At 36.5% G+C, this 17,873-nt stretch overlaps 3 protein-coding genes across 3 annotated transcripts; 2 read left to right on the top strand and 1 right to left on the bottom strand.

Annotated features, from left to right (window-relative positions):
- Positions 1-591: 591 nt before the first annotated feature.
- Positions 592-4,804, top strand: LOC128726684 (regulator of hypoxia-inducible factor 1-like). Its single transcript, XM_053820504.1, has 10 exons — positions 592-667; positions 754-896; positions 2,259-2,469; positions 2,558-2,832; positions 2,926-3,098; positions 3,438-3,594; positions 3,650-3,843; positions 3,912-4,395; positions 4,511-4,643; positions 4,718-4,804. The coding sequence occupies exons 1-10, from the start codon at positions 592-594 to the stop codon at positions 4,750-4,752; spliced, it is 1,881 nt and encodes a 626-aa protein (XP_053676479.1). The 3' UTR covers positions 4,753-4,804.
- Positions 4,805-6,416: 1,612 nt separating this feature from the next.
- On the bottom strand, positions 6,417-8,010 carry LOC128725814 (multivesicular body subunit 12B). The gene is made up of 4 exons (XM_053819585.1): positions 7,550-8,010; positions 7,342-7,480; positions 7,068-7,244; positions 6,417-7,002 (listed from the first exon to the last, which is right to left on the bottom strand). Exons 1-4 carry the CDS (start codon positions 8,008-8,010, stop codon positions 6,883-6,885), a joined length of 897 nt encoding a protein of 298 aa, XP_053675560.1. The 3' UTR covers positions 6,417-6,882.
- A 2,079-nt stretch (positions 8,011-10,089) lies between these two features.
- Positions 10,090-14,819, top strand: LOC128724326 (uncharacterized protein DDB_G0283697-like). The gene is made up of 4 exons (XM_053818055.1): positions 10,090-10,149; positions 10,207-10,861; positions 12,461-12,690; positions 13,138-14,819. Exons 1-4 carry the CDS (start codon positions 10,090-10,092, stop codon positions 14,764-14,766), a joined length of 2,574 nt encoding a protein of 857 aa, XP_053674030.1. The 3' UTR covers positions 14,767-14,819.
- Positions 14,820-17,873: the final 3,054 nt, after the last annotated feature.

The following is a 17,873-nucleotide window of genomic DNA, read 5'->3' as shown; positions in this document are numbered from 1 at the left end:
AAAACGTAACCCACTTTCTTTAAAATTTAACACTCTTTAAAAAGCACGTTGCACAACAGTTAACGTGTGTGATCAACACAGGAGAGATTGCCGATATATTTGTACTGAACCTCGGACACGTGTGTCCATCGGTCCAAAAAACTGCAAAATGGAGCGAATTTTCACACATCTTTGATTTTATTTATAGCTGTACATGTTCATCAGACCTTTTATTGACTACTTTTCTAACAAATTTAAAGTATAATATCTATAATTGTATCTACTTGTGGAATTCATCAAAATTATCTTCGCCTTCCATGTCGATAGATCTGATCGTAAGATACGCGCAGATATCTTTACCATCTTGAAATTAATGAAAATTTGAGAATTTCGTGGTACTGTGTCTGTTGTTTTAAAAATGGAATATGGTTTAGAGTATGACCCCCAGACGCATTTATATCGCAACTTATATGTAGGTATGCTGAAATGCATTTCAGACAAATTTTTTGAGAGGGGAGCCATTGGGCCTAGTTTGTTTATGCCGGCTCTCTGACATCTTTCCCAAACGACGATCTTTCAGTCGACAGTGTGTGAGGGTGTTGGCACGATCAGATGATGAATCTGCTGGTGCACGCTGGACTAGTGCTTTCTGTGAGCTTGCAAGCAGTTTTATGCAGCCAATTTGATTGTGCGTGGGGTTGTTTGTTGATTTGCATTTCACAAGTGCTATTTCATGAATCTATTTTAATTGATCAGTTTCCCTCCCCCCAACAGTGGAAAGTTACGTTAAATTGCCGAGAATATATGAGTACGATGATTTCGAAACGTGCCGCTTGCGATACACAAGTTTTGTTTACTGTGTCAGTGTTAGCACACTTACACCTAATGCAACCAGCGAGCTGTGGAATAATATGACCGTAAGTATTTAAAAAATCATTAGGCCAGCACCTAAACGTGAATAGTGATTAAACAGTAATTGGCTAACAATATTGATGAGTATGTAACAACTATCAACGTAATACGTGTGTAATTTTTGCAATAAATTATCTAACAGACATTGGATTGTGTTATTTCAGTGAATGCTGTGGAATGTTTCGATTAGTGCACATGCTCCCAACATGTTCATGAAAAAAATCTAGATGACAAACAAAAAAGTGAAAAAACGCAAAATATGTAAAAATATCTATTAAATCATTCCTATATGCTTTCTTATTTGCGATGATATTTCAGTGCATCGATGATTTCAAACAAACAAAATATGATACAAAAATAAGATAATTCGAAACAAAATTACTAATCTTAATGCAATTCCGCTGAAACATATAAATGATATCAGAAATCGATTAAACTGACTATTATTAACGAGTTTGCTTTAAATCTTCACTAGCGGCTTTCCATAACTGTTCGCAGTAGACATGCTACGATATGTGAAGCTCATTAGTAGCGAAAAATCGAAATATACTCTCAAAACCGACCAAGGCCAAGAGGAAGAAGTGAAAGCATATTTAATCACTGTCAGCTGTAAGATAATCTATTGACGAATATTTTGTTTGAAAAGCACTCAAAATGCTGAGGATTGGCACGCAATGGGGACTGCTACAGATACTTTTGACGCAGCAGACTGCTGTTGAAATGGACAGCAACCTATTCATCTTTCTATAGTCTGCATAGGGCCACCTGTTGGTTGCGACATTAGCAATCTTTGCATTGACGAAGGCAAAGAAAGGCGAGTCTGTGGTTTGTTGCACCATAAAGGGAAGGGGTCACTGGCACTCGAGATACAAGGAAAATAAATGTCTAGTCATTACTGGGATCATACTGATTTGAGAAGAGCATAACTAAACGTTTCTGAGACGCTACGCCGATTTGGTAACGCGCCAATACAGTGAATAAATATGGTGATGTAACCCGTCGAATAGTGAACCGAAAAATGTAAATAATAATAAATAGTATGTAAATAATATTGCCATGAGATATATATCGCTAACGGTCCTTTTCATGTTTGAAATATTTCTTGAATGAGAAAGGTATTGCGTTGTGATTTATACATCTATGTGGGGACCCTGTTCATTGATTTATTGGTTCATTTTAATAAGCGTTAAACGTTTATAAAATAACCCTACGTAGCAGCCATCCACGTAACTACCTAGCAAGATTATCTTGTAGTACAACGGTTTAGCAGTAGTATGATTAGCGAAATAGTTGACACTTTAGACGAGTTTACCTTATTGCACTTACACAATACTTGCACTAAATACAATTTCGTTATCTTTCTGAAGCGTGACTGGTCTGATAGGAGGAATTTTCCTCACGATCAACTTGAGAGAGGATTATGCTTGAATGATTATCACATTGAAGCTAAGCACCCTGATGACGCGTCGTTTAATGTTGCTAATTATTTATCCAAACAAATCTACGATCGATATGGGCTTTCCAGTCGCACAACCGTAAGCACATGCTGGACAAGGCAAAGTTTTTCGCGACAGAGAAGTAAGTGTAAAGACACTTTTTTTCACACTTTTAACCGCACTACTAAACTAATTAATGCCTTCCGGGCACTGTTATGCCTTTATTATAGCTGTTGCTGAAAATATGTTCATATGCATGGCTTTGGTATTGCTGACGATGATTTTGTTTACTACATGGATGGATTTCAGCACTGGCTCAAAGACGCTGTTTGTGAAAGCATTTTCGCTTCGTAAAACTGTCGGCGATCTTACAAAACCAGCGAACTGCAACGCAATGCCCTTTTTGGAAGGGCTTCGAGTGCTCGGGACGATGACTATATTGATCGTTCATTCACAGCTGCCCATGATCCGAATGCCCATAAAAAATACGGAATATTTAGAAGCGGTAAATTATTATGAAATTGTATTTGCAAATCATAATTAACTGCATAGCATTATTGTACATCTGATTAAGTTTTTTTTTGCCTCATACTTGCAGCAAGTAAATCACGTTATCTTTCCGCTATTCAATTCTGGCAACACCCACATGATACAGTTTTTCTTTACTTTGGGTGGAATGGTATTTGGTCTTAGTTGTTTCAACCATTTTGAACGAACTCCTACATTTGATGTCATGTATTTTGCGGAAAAACTGATACGAAGGCTAGTCAGGTGAGTTGACAATCAAAAACATCTCCTAAACAAAGAATATGTTTAAACAATCATTGAATGCTTTTGGTGCTATATATTCGTGTCTTTTTTTTTGAATAAGCACCATTCGAACCTTGCCCATAGAATAATAGAAGAAAATATAAAATACATCACATCATAAGTTTTGTTTTGTTATTTGATGCTATGGGGAAGATTCGATAGTAATTTGAAAATAGCGAGTATGCTCAATTGGTTCATGTGATATCAGTAATAATTGTACTGCAGACTTTCAAATTGAATGTTTGTATTTGTAACAACAATAATGGTTTACACAATTATGTTTTACGTGCTTTAAGGTAGATTGATTCCAGCATATTTCTTCATCATCTTTTACCAAGCAACGTGGTATAAACGAGTTAAGCAAGGCCCTCTGGAGCACAAATTTTACGATTACTGTTCGGAAAACTGGTGGACCAACGTGCTGTTTGTGAACAATTACGTTCTACCAACAAAACCGGTAAATATGGGCATCCCCTGTCGCAAGGACCCAGTTCTAACTTCAAATATATCAGTGTCTACAGTTTGGGTGGTATTTGGGAGCGGATTTTCATCTGTTTTTGGTTGGATCCTTGTTGTTAATGCTGGTATGGAAATACCCGCGTTTGCAGCAAACGTTGGTCTCTGGTATGGTCGCTGCCGCTGTTTTTATTCCTGGATACGTTATTTATGTTCAGTCAATTGGAGCAACTATGTCTTTTGACATGCGGTAAACAAAATTGTAGCTAAAAATTAGAATAAACTCTTGAAACTAACCTGAAAAAAATGTACTTTCAGGCACGCACTTGCAGAGCTTCGGACATATGACCATTTTATCAAGTACTATCTACCGTCGCACACCAATATAAGTGGATATTTCTTCGGCATAATTGCGGCTATGTGCTACAAACGCGTTATCGCTGTTGGATCTCAAGATCGCATTGTAACGGTGCTTCGGAGGGGTTTGCGCCTATCACTGATTGTACTTATTAGTCTAAATTTGTTCACCATTGCGCTGCCAACAATACGAATCGATAAAAATTTCTCTATATTTCACGCGATCTACGGCAGCCTATTAAAAGCTTCGTGGGGATTTAGCTACGGTGTACTATTTCTGTTCCTGGCGTTGAAAAGTAAATCACAAATCGTTGACTTGTTAGTACACCCTGTGATGCAATTTTTCGCCAAAATAAGCTACTGCATCTATTTAGTACAGTACTCAATAATTTATGGAGTGTACACTAACTTTCCGATACCTCTAGTATATGGTAGCTTCAACTTGGTAAGTAATATTGAAAAGAACAGCCCCAGGAATATCAAAACACGAGCCGAGGTCGCAATTGTACATAAAACCTGACGCAGCATATTCTCATTGAAATCCTATTGGTTTATTGCAGATTTTTTTGACATCAAGTATATTTTTGCTAACGATCATAAGTGCAATATTACTTCATGTAGCTGTAGAAGCTCCCATTGCCCATATTGCCAATGCGTACATTACCATGAAATTTCGGCAGGAAAAGCAAAATGGTAAACCAATAAAAACCTCATCAAACAATACTTCATACAAATACACTAAATATTTATTTGATTTTATTCGACAGATGTTGCACTTCAAAATCGATCCAAACAGAGTTAAGCTGATGGCGCTATAGAGTGTTGTATAGCGTTCCATTCGATAACTGTATAGTGCAATTGTCTATTGGTTTGAGCAATAAATAACGTTCAAATGACGTACAATATATGTATAAGTTGTTTTAGTTTCCACACAAAAAAAGTGTAATATTTCCTGGTAATATAATTGACAACAACATAATCCCATAAAAATCGCTTAGAAATATAAATAACAAACGTTTGGGTTGAATGTTGTCTCATATCCTTCTCTTTAATGCTTGCACGGAATTATGCAGTTTTCAAACCTCCAAATTTTGTAAAAACGGAGGTTTTGTAAGACCTATGTATCCATCATATATTCACACTTTTTAAGTTGTACATGTAGAATTCAGCTCTATTAACTTGTTAGGTACGGAAGCATTTTCAAGTGCTTTAAAGACTCTCATTTCCAACTACACGGGCTGGTAACAGTTCTTTATGCAATTGGTGACACAAACTAAACTAATGGTGGGCAGCATATTTAACTGGGATGTCTGAACGCTGGGGTTGGAGGTGGTGGATTAGAGGACACGTGGCACCAAACAATGCTGTCACGAAGCCCTCTACATGTTATGGGGCTTTGAATGTATTCCAGTCAATCGGCCTCAAGCATTTATAGTAATACAGAAAGCTAAAGAATAAAACCAGTTAAACTCAATGGTAGCTATAATATCTTCGGCCATCGACGACCAATCTAGATATAAATGACAGGATCATTTATCCTTGGAAATTAATTATATACCTATCAATGCAGCAGTGGCATAACACGTGGACATGCGCAAAGGAATATATCCGGCTCAGACGGCCACTCGTCAAATGCTCATTACTACGATCATCGATTAGCTCAACGTGCAGCTAGAGGACCCACAAGTAAATTACTGGCACCTAACGTTGATAAGACTAGAAAAGCTATACGTCGGTTGGCAGTGGCAGAACTGATCAAGAATGGGGCAATTTTACTGAGGTTTGAAATAGCGAATAGAGTTTTGCACTCATTTATCCCTTTATACTAGAAGGGTTTGCCTACAGTGCAACAACTGTCAGGATATTACAGAAATAACTACCGATTATGAGGGTTCCTCTTTAATTCTTTAACATAGTTTTTCCCCAATAATAGAAGAGATAGTTGAAAACAATCAGAAATGTTTTGATGAGATAGAAAATCAATTACAGAAAAGATTTTATGCAAGCGACTGATTTCGGATACCAGAGCAACAGATTAGAAGAAGCAGGACAGGAAATAACAGAGACTATCTTGTACTACTAAAAAATTGGAAGCATTAAGAGGCAGGTATCAAGTCTCGGAGTCTTGAAATATCTGCTACTCCAATATTCAGAATTTAACCATTCTGAAAGTGAACCCGTCTTAGCTTCCTCGCTGTAGTTTCGTTCGTCAAAATGTCTAATGCTTTTGATCGCATTTAATGATAATATGTCCCGATTTGTACATTAGTACTACGCTATATATAGTAATATACAGTAAAACTTTGTTTCGGTTTAGTTTTTTACAAAACTTTATTTGTGGCGTCCACGATATGTGGCCTAATCTTGTCAGATACTACTTAAAAAAAATATCATAAATGAAATTCACAAATTCTGTTTCGACCTACTTTTTCTTCATTCTACTTGCAAATTTCTATACCATTGCCTATAATTTATTTTGATTATCTGATTTGGTTCGTTATAGAAGAGACAGTGAAAAACTGTGCTATGGTTTTGTTTAAATTTTCCACTAAATTAGAAAAAATTCCAATTTTCTTCGTGAAGAAACTCAAGAATTTCCATGCATAGAAAATAAAATTTACTCAAAAATTTAGCATGAGCTGAGCCAGCAAAATGATAAGCCTTGGACGAAATGAAAAATTAACTTTATACGTAAAAAACTACGAAGAACATTTATACCACTTCTCATTCGCTTATAACGACTATAACTCAAAAAGCACGGGCTGTTTCACAAGTTGGTGTTGAATTTCAGCATCCTTCGTTATAATGATTTTAGAAATTCTTGACTTTGTAGAAAAACAAGGCATGGTTGTATTTTTTATTAAATCGTTTGTAAAAAAGTCTTTCAGCCTTCGTTTAGATCCTTCACGTAATTGAGCAATCGAATCCATTTTTAATGGAAGAACGGATTTTTTATTTGAGAATTTTGGGATTTTGTCGTACAGAGTACCTGCCTTTCAAGCTCAAAGTCGTACTCCATTTGTGTGCCAGACAATTCATAAATCACAGGGAACTGCAAAAAATAAACAATAATGATGTCATTTCAAACATACATAACCAGTTTATACGTACACTTACCTTGGAGTTGCATTGTTTTAGCGCAGAATTTAGCAAAAACGGAACGCCTTCAACGTCGGTGTGTAGACTAAGGGTTCCAGTTGAATACAACCGTGGTTTAGGTGTAGTACCTTTTGGAGAAAGCTGATATGTTGAAAGTAACTGCACGTATTCATGGTCCTGAGTTTCCGGCAGCGACTATAATGCACCGACAACGAATGAAACGATAGACAATACACAGACACAAATCACACAATGTTTGCATTAAAATCAATAAACATGTAACAAACAAAACCTTATCATGATTTGACTGCATTTTGAGATTTTCAATAGTTTTCGCTATATCCGTGATGCTCTGCTGGATTGGTACACTCGGAGAAGGACGATGAGGTATAGAAGACATTTTAAAACACACCAAAATACCATTGATGTCGCTAAAACGCCAACAAAACAATTAAATTTGAAAATTAAAGATATCGCATCACTATTCAACACAATTTTACCCTGCTAGAGTAAATCCCTCCGGCGCTTGGCGTAATCTCGAGCACAATATAATGTCCGTTACTGCCTGGTTGGCGGTACCTTTCTTGGCCAATCGATATACCAACTGCTTTTTACGCCATGCTTTCTGTTCCGTGTCTGCCGTCCGTGTCAGTTGTGAGAAACCATCGGGAACGTTTTCCTTTTCGTTGATAATTTTTAGTGTCTCTACGATGTAGTCGGGCAATCCTTCTGTTTTGGATAAACATAAGTAGCGCGTGGTTCGCTTGCCAATCAGCAATTTCTCGCGCCACAAGTCTGCATCCTGATCCTGATCATAAGTTTTGTTGATGGGCAGAAAGTTTGCTGGGCACCTCTCAAATTCTTCAACCAGTTGCAATGATGTGATTGGTCGGTTGTCCGGTAAAGCACCGATTACAGTGTTGAGGATATTTTTTTGCTGTTGGGTATTGCTTTTCAACATGTTTTCAGCTTTGGCACAATACAAGCAGGAAGTTTAGTACAAGTAGTTGAGTTTAGCAGACATGGAATCTGTTGATGAAAAAAAAAACAATAAAAAATTAAAATGTTGCCTAATTTTCCCAAAAGTAGATTTTTAAACCGATGAAACACTACGTCCTACGCTAGACCGTTCCAATAAACCAGCAATAAGAAAACCCAAAAAAAAGCTTCACTGATTTATTCAGCTTTAGCTCAAATGTGTGGAATCTTTTGAAAGAGAACATGAACATTTTCTATCTCGTACAATGTTGGAAAACGAGGATCACTACATTGCAATCAGAGGATTAACCTATAGATTTAAGTTATCACCTTTCAAGTTGAAAACCTCTTCAACCAAAACAGTTATCTAACAGCTTTTCTGCTTTTAACACTTAGTGTTGGAGCTCGTTGATATGATGTATTGTAATAAGGATATGTGTGAAATAGTAAGTTTGTTGTATGATTAGCCATAAAAAAACCCAGCTATAACAACAGTCGTAATGATAATAACGATTGCATTGAACGTGAAAGAGAGTTTACAAGTTGGATGAGCGATAGCCAGAAACTGGAAAAGTGATATTAGACACCGGTGAAAGGGGAATATTGAAGGTTTTATAACAAACACGATAGTAAAAGATATAGATAAAAAACCGTTTACTTGGTCTGAGAGAAAGAATGTACTTGAAATGAGACAAAATGCGAATTTTTTAGGGTGGAATATTGGATGAAATAATAAGTCAGAAAAAAAGATAACATACCTCCAAGGGTAAAATGGAAGGATTCGTAAAGGTTTGACTATAAGGAGTGGTAAACGTAGCAACTATTTTAGCCAATTTGCTAAGCGAGAGAAAAAATGTCATAAGGGTTAAATCATCAAATAATAATCAAAAATAAAATAAAGAGAATTAAATCATAATGCCCAAATACCTAAGTTGAGTGTAAAACAACATTAAATTAACATTGATGCAAAGAGAAGTTCAAAGGAAGAACGAAATAATTCCAACAGCATCTCAGTTGCCACAACAAAGCACGAATGCAGATTACCAACGGTAGAAAGAATAAGTCCCTACAAAAACATCAACCCGAATAAAAACGAGATTATAAATAAGGTAACAAATTAAGTTTTATAGTGTTTATGATTCATCCAATCTTAGCTTATTTACTACAGTAGCACATCACCGTTGATATGGCTATTGTAAAGTTGCTGGTTATTTATCTGAAGATCAAATATTGCAATGAATTATTCAAAAAAAATATTTTTGAACAACAGAAATAAAAGCTGCGTTGTGCCTAGATCGTACTTACAAAAATATTGTTTTGTCTCGAAGTTGTACAACACTTATTCTCATCACTTCTTTATTCTTTTTTGTTTTTACACGTTGCGGTATTCATAACCCAGCTAGAATCTTCATCCTGACTTATTTTCGACAGATTCAATACAATATATATTGTTCTGAAATGAATTTCCTTTTTCCAAAAGCTTTTTTTTTGTTTAATATTCCAACTCAAGAAAAAAGCAAATTAATAAACTTCAATACCCAACAACTGCCGTGAGCGTTCTCTTGCCAATTATATTTATCTATTCTGACAGTTTGAATGTAAACAATTCTATTATATGAACACATCACAGAGTTCAAAACTCGCATTCGTAACGCTTATTTTACGGGAAATAGATGAATGCAAGACTTTTTTTGTAATTTTTATCGTTTTGTACATAGCCAACATTTTCCAAAAAAATTAAAGACCAGCGATTAACAAATGCACAAGATCGTCAATTGTTTTAACAGGAACATAGCTCCGAAACGATCTTTTATCAAAAATTCTTTTCTAAGCACCTTGGAAAAAATAATAAGACGTGAACGAAAAGCCTTTTGATTCCAATTGACATCTCTGATTTGACGTTGTTGACATCGTCATGTGCGCGCTCTATTGTTTTGGTTGGCGTCTTAGAATTCATGTAAATGTAATTCATATATTGTTTTGATTTTGTCTAACTCGACAAGTTTAATTCATGAATCAAAAGCAAGGTTGTAATGAAATATGTAAATGGCGATTATAAGTTATGATGGATGAATTCGATATATATTCAGATCTTGATCACTTAGATTCGGAAGCGAAGAAGGTAATAATCGGGTTCTGGTTTGGAAATGAATGATCGTTAATCATTTTACCGTTTCAGGAGCGTCAGGAAATTCAGTCCCTTCATCTGAAGATCGATGAGCTACAACAAGTAATTAAAGACAAAGAGCTTGAAAAATTAGATTGTATTCGCCAGAATGAAATTTTACTAGAAAATATTTCATCGTTAGTATTGACTGCCAAGGCGGAGTTGAAAAGAAAAGATGGCATAATTAATGAACTACGGAAACAAGCTGATAGCACAGCATTTCGGCGTAAACAAATTTCAGAAGTTACCCGGAATTGTGTTTCTCGAGGAACTCAAACTAATACTAATCGTTTAATAAACATCGGAATTGACGGCGGTAACACTTCTCAATGTAGCCGTACCCCAGAGCACAATGAAAAACATCATGGTCCGGATTATGAACGAGATCGTAAGCGAGGGCGAGATACCTTAAGGGATCGAGAGAGCGATCGTTATCAAAGACGTGTAGATCCGCGAGGAAATCACGAACGGGAACGCGATCGAGATCGAGAACGGGAACGTGATCGAGATCGAGAACGGGAACGTGATCGAGATCGAGAACGGGAACGGGAACGTGATCGAAACCGTGAACGGGAACGTAATCGAGACCGGGAACGGGAACGTGATCGAACCCGTGAACGCGATCGAACACGCGAACGGGAACAGAACTTGGACCGGGATCGAGAACGTAACCGTGATAATGAGCGCAGTCATGAATATGAACGGAGCTATGAAAAAGAACCAAATAACACTCGAGATAGAAATCATGAGCATTATATAGAACACATCCGTCGTGAAGAACGCCATAGCCATGATGCAGTGGACACAAATCGAAGAAAAATTTCGAAATATGATGAACAAAGAAAGCACGCAGGAAGAGATGCTGTAGAACGAAGTAGTGAACGAAGCTGTACAAATAGTTGGGGTGAAGTGAACGATAGAAAGCGCCATAAAAGTAATGAATCTGTTCATCAGAGCGAGATTGCACTAGCAGCAAAGAAACGAGATGTTACCGTTGAAAAAGATGGTATTGGAATTGGCAAATTGCAACAAGAAACTTGCATTAAAAATATTTCTGAGATTGAAAAGATCATATGCACCGATAGCAAAGTAGAGCGAAGAAAATGTTCAATTTCGTCGGAACAAACAGCAACAAAGATCGTTTCAGACATTGTTAATGATTCAGCAAAGGACAATTTTGGACACATAGATAAATTAATCGAAAAAGAAAAGGAAAACGCAGCTATTTATGTTAAGGGCACAGTGAATAGAGACACGACTTCAAATGAATTAAGTGCAAATGCGCAATATCTAGGATTGGGCAGTTTTGATGAAAAAATGTGTAATGTTGCATGCAGTGGGCAGAACACAGATCAAAAACATGAATTAAGTCATGTTACTGAAGCCATAAAATCTCCAACAAAAGAAATATCGCACGAAAAGTTTCCAAATGATACCTTAACTCAAAAACAGACTGGTGAAAGATCGCTCCAAACAGTAAGTAGTCATAGTAAAACGGAATGCTACAAACAGATAGAAGAAATGAACGGGACTGTTGAGGAAAGAGAGACTCCACAGGCGTGCGTCACGCGAAATGATTTCAGCAACAAATACAGTCCGCAAAGACAAGATAAACAAGCAGGCATATCTTTAGATCCGTTAACTGATAGTAGTTGTAAAAAAAATACAAATTATGAGTACAAGGAACAGCAAAAATCATCGCAAATCGTGGAAGTTGACAACAATATGACCCTAGAAACCTCAAGAGGTGATGATGTATTAATAGCGATGAATAGCGTATCATACGAGAAACATGATAACCTCAAACATGCTGCTGACAACGAAGTTTCTATATCTAAGCTGCACAAAAACGAAAATGATACGCGTCCATTCACGGCGGCGAGCGATGTAAAATCTGGTTCAACTCCAAAGATTGACAACAAAAGCATAAGCAAGTTATCTATCGATCCCTTGAAATCCAGACAAACTGGGGGTAATGATTTTCAAAATGCCAAAAAACGTAAATACTCTAGCGAAAACGCGATTCCCACTACGGAAACAAAGGAATCCAGTGTGAAAGGAGAAGGCATTGACGATGTTAATCAAAAGGGGAAAAAATACAAAGAACATGGAAACAAAACGTTGAAAGATACAAACACGGAAAAACATTTAAGTGAATTCCAGCTAGATCATAATACCTCATCATGTACCAACGAACTCTCCTCAAAACAGAAAGTGACAGTGCAACATGAAAAAGTTGATATGTCTACCGATATCTCTTCTACAGATGCATACGTGAACAAAATATTTCATGCTGAAAATAGCCATACCGTTAATAAAGTGATTGAAAAATATCCGTGCACCGATTCCGAGTTGCACAATGGTGCACTGAATAAAGAAAGCGAGTCATCGCAACCATTGAACACAACAGCTGCCATCGAAAATGATAAAGAAAATCATATACCATTCCAGAACGACGCATGTTCATTGGTGGAGGATGAAAATAAGCCTCAGGAAGTAAGCCCCAAAGGCAGTGTGACACAGTCCACCACGATTATGTCGCTTCATAGTTTTTTCATGAATTTTAATGCTTACGATGATGATGAAACGATCATTAAAGATTTAGAGGCCACTTCTGAAAAACAACATGAGACGGAATATATTGAATCGAGTATCTTAGAAGTCACTGATGAGATAAGTGATGCAAGAACTGAAACTATGGATAGCACCATCAAAAAAACTCATCAAACAATAGATACCGTGCGTCGAAGTCTTCGTAAGAAGAATTTGGGGGATACCTGTTTGGACAAGAGTTTAAAAACATTGAGTCCTGTGAATGTAGCACCCAAGGAGGGCTGTTCTAAAAGAAGGTTGTCTCGAAAAATTGTAGAAGTTGTACATAAGAAGCAAAAAATTGATGTCGATAATGATGAGCACACTGAATTAACTTTCTCTAAGGAACAGCTTTCGACAACATATTTTTCACCATTTACTCTACCTATATCTTCGCCATTGGATAGCATACGAAGTCCACAGGTACCTCAGAATCTTAAACGACCAACAAATACTGGTACATCACTTCGGACCCCAATGGTGGTGGTGCATTCTCCCGCCAAACCGTCGGATAATGTGGTACATTATACACTACCTAAGAGTAAACCTATGCTCTCGATGGACGATGCAGGATCGGTGCAAAATATTATGGACTCGTTGCTGCAGACACCCGTTAAAATAGAAGCTTCGGTTGAAGTTGAAGCAAAGGAAACAGATTCAATCACTGAAAATATACAGCAGTTGAATGCAGACACGACGCAGAACAAAATTAAAGAACCTACCAAAGCATGTTTTGCATTAAGCGAGGATGTGCGGACATCTTCAACTCCTCTTGCTACAAAAATTCTTCAGTCTCAACATAATCGTAATCAAATCAAACCAACTATTGTGGGCAAATCGTCTCCAAAAGGAAAAGAAGCGCACAATAATTCCCAGGTTCGCATCTCGCCATCAGTAGACGAATGTACTATCACGCAAAGGGTTGATGCACAGCAAAATATTCATGATATGTTCCAAAAACCGAAAGAAACATGTTCTGAATATGTCAAACAGCAGGAGAAAAAGCGAGCCTTGGCAAAACCACAAGTTATTGTGAAGAAAGACAATATACCTTTGAATAAGAACAAGCACAAACAAACACCGGCTGATAAGAACAATGTAGATAAAACACGGAATGATGAGCTGATATCAAATGTATCTGTGGCAACTGATATTGAGCCTTTGCATCACATAACTCGTATATCAAAGAGAAGATCTTCAATATCTGGAAACGTCATTTACTCAAAGATCAGTCAAAAAAATAGCGAAATTAAATCCGACACAATAACAATGAGTGCATGTTCGTCCCGAAATTATGGAACTAAATTTGAAATTAAACCAGACGGGCAACATACAGCGTGCGAATCGTCGACGAACGTCGTAGCTTCGGTAACCAGTGAACAAAAGGACACCAGATCACCGAGTACAAAAGATGTAAATATAGACGTGGAAAATCGATCTCGAAAGACAGCAAAAAGTATTGTGACGAAAAAAGCAACAATTACTGAAAGTAATCAATTGAAGCGCAATCCAGTTAGTAAAAAGAAATTGATTAACGTTACCGATGAATTTAGAAAGGATTCGATTAGCGCTAGTGATGCACGCACAATCAAATCTTCAAAAACGTCAAATCGAGCCGCCAGTGAGTGCTCTAGCGCTACAATTAACAAACAAGAACAAAGTTCAGATACGTTGGTTGATGTAATGCGCCAGGCTGCTAGTGTAGAAGAAAGAATTGAGAATTCAGATTTGTCACAGGTACAGAGCAAAAGTATGCAAGCGATTTCGGGCAAGCCATTAACGATCGATCCAGCTACTCCCAGTGTCCAGAGAAAAGCAGCTGAAAAAACTGCTGTCTGCTTAAATTTGTCTGTGGCAGATACTGGTCAAAACGAAACATGCCAAAGCAAAAGAGATAAATCCCCTGTGCGTTATGTTCGAGAAATGCGTATAGTAAAAGAAAACCCGTCGTTAATGCGAGTGTTTATAACAAGAAAGTGATAGCACAAAAAGTTAAATTTTGCAGAGAATAAATTTTTTGATTGATAATATCGACGCAGTAACGGCAGTTGAATGATTGAACTGATACAATTATCCGAACTGAACGGTTAGAAATGCTCCATCAATAACTCGTTTTAGAACCACGAGAGAACGGTTTGCCGTAAAAGTGATCATAATTGGGATGTTTCAATGGTCACAGCCATAGGTAATAATGAGTAGGCAATACTCTCTTTTATTATTTGTTTTCCCAAAAAAAACTCCCTTATGCCTAGACATAAGCTTGTTCCCAGCTTTTTTTTCTTAACCTCCGTTGACTTGCTCATTTGCACTCTAGTGATTACATTTTTTGTTGCATTGCAAATTAATTATTCATGCGGTCGTATTCATTTCATGTAGTAATACCAAAATGTACCATGCGTTTCCATAATTATAAAAACATACATTTACAGAAACAGAGAAATTTTGCTAAGAGACAAATACGAGCAGCTCAAGATATCACAAAATGTTAATCGAAATAACATATTGCATTCGCATAAGACTGCATTCGCTGCTCTAAACTAAACGAGCGCGCTGCAGAAAACCGCGAATCAATATTTATCGCGAATTATTATTTATATGTTTGAAAGGATAAACGAGATTAATTAGTTTATGAAACACAGAATATGAATACATGCACATTGGAGCCTGATGTAGATAGAATTTTTTTAAACGAAGCGAACAATTTACGAAAGGCGTTGGTAGAAAATAATACACAGAAACACGCGCGATACTTTTCAGCTTTTCATATTCTTTTATTCTGTATCATTATAATTAAGTACACATAAAATTTAAATTTAATAGATAGATTTTTAAATCGTTTTCGTATACATGCTTTCGTTTCTTTCTTTCAATGTTGTTTTTGACGCTTAATTCTTCTTACTTGGTTTGTTCAAACTTTCTTTGTGTGTTTGTTTTCATGACACCTTATCTGATCTCGTTGAAGATCATCATAACTTACTATACGTTAATCTTGCAGAATGCAATACAAATACAATCGTATAATGACGAATGCTTTCCGCACCTTTCGGAATCGGCATTTCAATTTATTTATGAGTCGCGTTTTGTTGCTTCTACGATTAAATGAAAAGGGTACCGAAAATAGTAAAATGCTATGGTTGTTTTTTTTTATTTCTTTTTAAATAGAAAAAAAAACATCTTCCATTTCCTGTAAATCATGTATGCACTGCTAATGAGTTATTTTCCGTTCGTAATTGTTCTTCATATATCTGAACAATCTGAAACCTCTTTTTCTATAAGAAAAAGCGATTTACGCGATCTTTTGTTACTCTCGAGGCAAGCATTCTGAGAAAAGTTGTGCAAGAGTTATTAATTACATTTCAAGCTGAAACCAGTTCGTAAGAAAAACGTGTGAACATAGAGCGAAGCTGTTCGTACTATAAAAAAACATCACCTGTAGTGCGTTGAAGTATGTATAGATTGCTTAGAATTATGCAAATGAAACGACATGAAGCTAAAACCCCAAACTATTGATTCGACGACGTAGTTCAATTTGAAACAACTTTAAAAGTGATTCTACATAATTCATACATTTTCGCAACATTCTTTCACGAATGATGAGCTTGTTTCGTATACCTGAGGGAGTCTTAATTTTTCATATTTAAATCCATTTCCATTAGAGTTTGATTCAGCTTTTGAGCGCGCTGTTGCTAGACAATCTTTCAACGTGACAAAAAAATCGCATTCAATAAAACAAAAAAAAAACCTATGGAATTGAGATTGCGGTAAGTAAAATGTCAAGGCATCTTAAAGGGCGGGGAAGGGAAGTCTCCTAATGTCGAATGATTTTTACGCTTGTTTGTACATTTTTATCGTTCTCTGCGGTGCTGGTCAACACCAACAGATATTGCGTCATTATTCAACAACGTGGCGAAAAGAACGTATATCCGCGTATACCTAGCATACATATAATACCAGCGAGAAAAAAAATCCAAATGCTTGTCGTGTTGCGTGGATTTGTTATATTAGTTCAACAAGCTTTGCCTTGATACCTTTCATTGACATTTTCTTTGCTATGCGTTTATTCACAAGTTGTCGGTGTTATTCAATATAATTGGTAGTTCTCTAATCATCTTCTTTATAATTCGTATACAAATGATTTGTTTGCTTTCTTTTGTTTGGATCTATGCTTCTGCAGTCCTACTATAGTTCAAACATTTGCTCGTTTTCCTATGTATGATAGCATCTTTTTTCTTTTAGTGAATGCTGCTAAACGGCCACCTAGAACCTAGATACACTTTCCGTACGTATATTGTCTTCGACGTTTCAGACGTTTACTTTGTTATGCTTTTGTGCGTTTTGCTAGAGGCATAGTACACCAAGTTATCAGGTCAACCGATGCTTGAGAATTGGAAGCGCTCTTTGCTCTAATTATCGATTGCTCCTTCAATTCTTCACTACTTAAGGAAAGTTAATGTGGTCATTACTTAAAGACAGTGGGGGGAGAATCTCTTGTTCATCTGTTGCCAATTAACTTCGTATCCTGCCAAATGTGATTGCTGGTTTTGTTTATGCTTGCTTTAATTCACAAAATTTTCAACGCAAATCACCTATCTTCAATATCAAAAAGATATATTTTTACGTTTTCAATCCCGATTCGAAACGTTTCACGCCAGTAGCTTGTGATTGTGAGCAATCATCTAGAGAATATTCTTGTAACAGCGTAATCTATGCTCCACGATTAATTTACCACCCTTGATTCAGAATTACTTTATTCTCGCTTATAGTGATGATGGTTGGTATACTTCAGTTTCAAAATTCCTGACTGTGATGTAATAAATGGGGATTCACAACTTTTGAACCGGAACCAATTCCCGAATTACGAATCGTAAGAGCAAAGCAAGAAAGAATAAAAGTAATGTGAACGAATTGATGTAATTGATTCCCTACAACGATATTTACTTAATAAAATTTTACTCGATCAAAGATATGATAGCATGCGGAACGATTTAAAATCGACAGTATCAGCATACACGCATTTTCCAAGACGCTAAACAGTAAATAAACAAAAATTAAAAATAAAACATGGCTACCAAATCTGGACTTTCGAA

This window comes from Anopheles nili, chromosome 3 (genome assembly GCF_943737925.1).
Source record: "Anopheles nili chromosome 3, idAnoNiliSN_F5_01, whole genome shotgun sequence".
NCBI classification, from domain to species: Eukaryota; Metazoa; Arthropoda; class Insecta; order Diptera; family Culicidae; genus Anopheles; species Anopheles nili.
Note: the sequence above shows the minus strand (reverse complement) of the source record. Positions and strands in the feature narration are given on the sequence as shown.

Bases quoted from the DNA above. Each gene is read 5' to 3' on its own strand.
- LOC128726684 (XM_053820504.1), top strand. From the start codon at position 592: ATGATGAATCTGCTGGTGCACGCTGGACTAGTGCTTTCTGTGAGCTTG. The intron at 2,833-2,925 runs GTAAATTATTAT...TCATACTTGCAG, and splicing joins ATACGGAATATTTAGAAGCG to CAAGTAAATCACGTTATCTT. The intron at 3,595-3,649 runs GTAAATATGGGC...CAAATATATCAG, and splicing joins ACGTTCTACCAACAAAACCG to TGTCTACAGTTTGGGTGGTA.
- LOC128725814 (XM_053819585.1), bottom strand. From the start codon at position 8,010: ATGTTGAAAAGCAATACCCAACAGCAAAAAAATATCCTCAACACTGTA. The intron at 7,245-7,341 runs GTTTTGTTTGTT...GGTGCATTATAG, and splicing joins TGCAGTCAAATCATGATAAG to TCGCTGCCGGAAACTCAGGA. The intron at 7,003-7,067 runs GTAAGTGTACGT...TATTTTTTGCAG, and splicing joins TAAAACAATGCAACTCCAAG to TTCCCTGTGATTTATGAATT.
- LOC128724326 (XM_053818055.1), top strand. From the start codon at position 10,090: ATGATGGATGAATTCGATATATATTCAGATCTTGATCACTTAGATTCG. The intron at 10,150-10,206 runs GTAATAATCGGG...TTACCGTTTCAG, and splicing joins TAGATTCGGAAGCGAAGAAG to GAGCGTCAGGAAATTCAGTC. The intron at 12,691-13,137 runs GTAAGCCCCAAA...TCTAAGGAACAG, and splicing joins ATGAAAATAAGCCTCAGGAA to CTTTCGACAACATATTTTTC.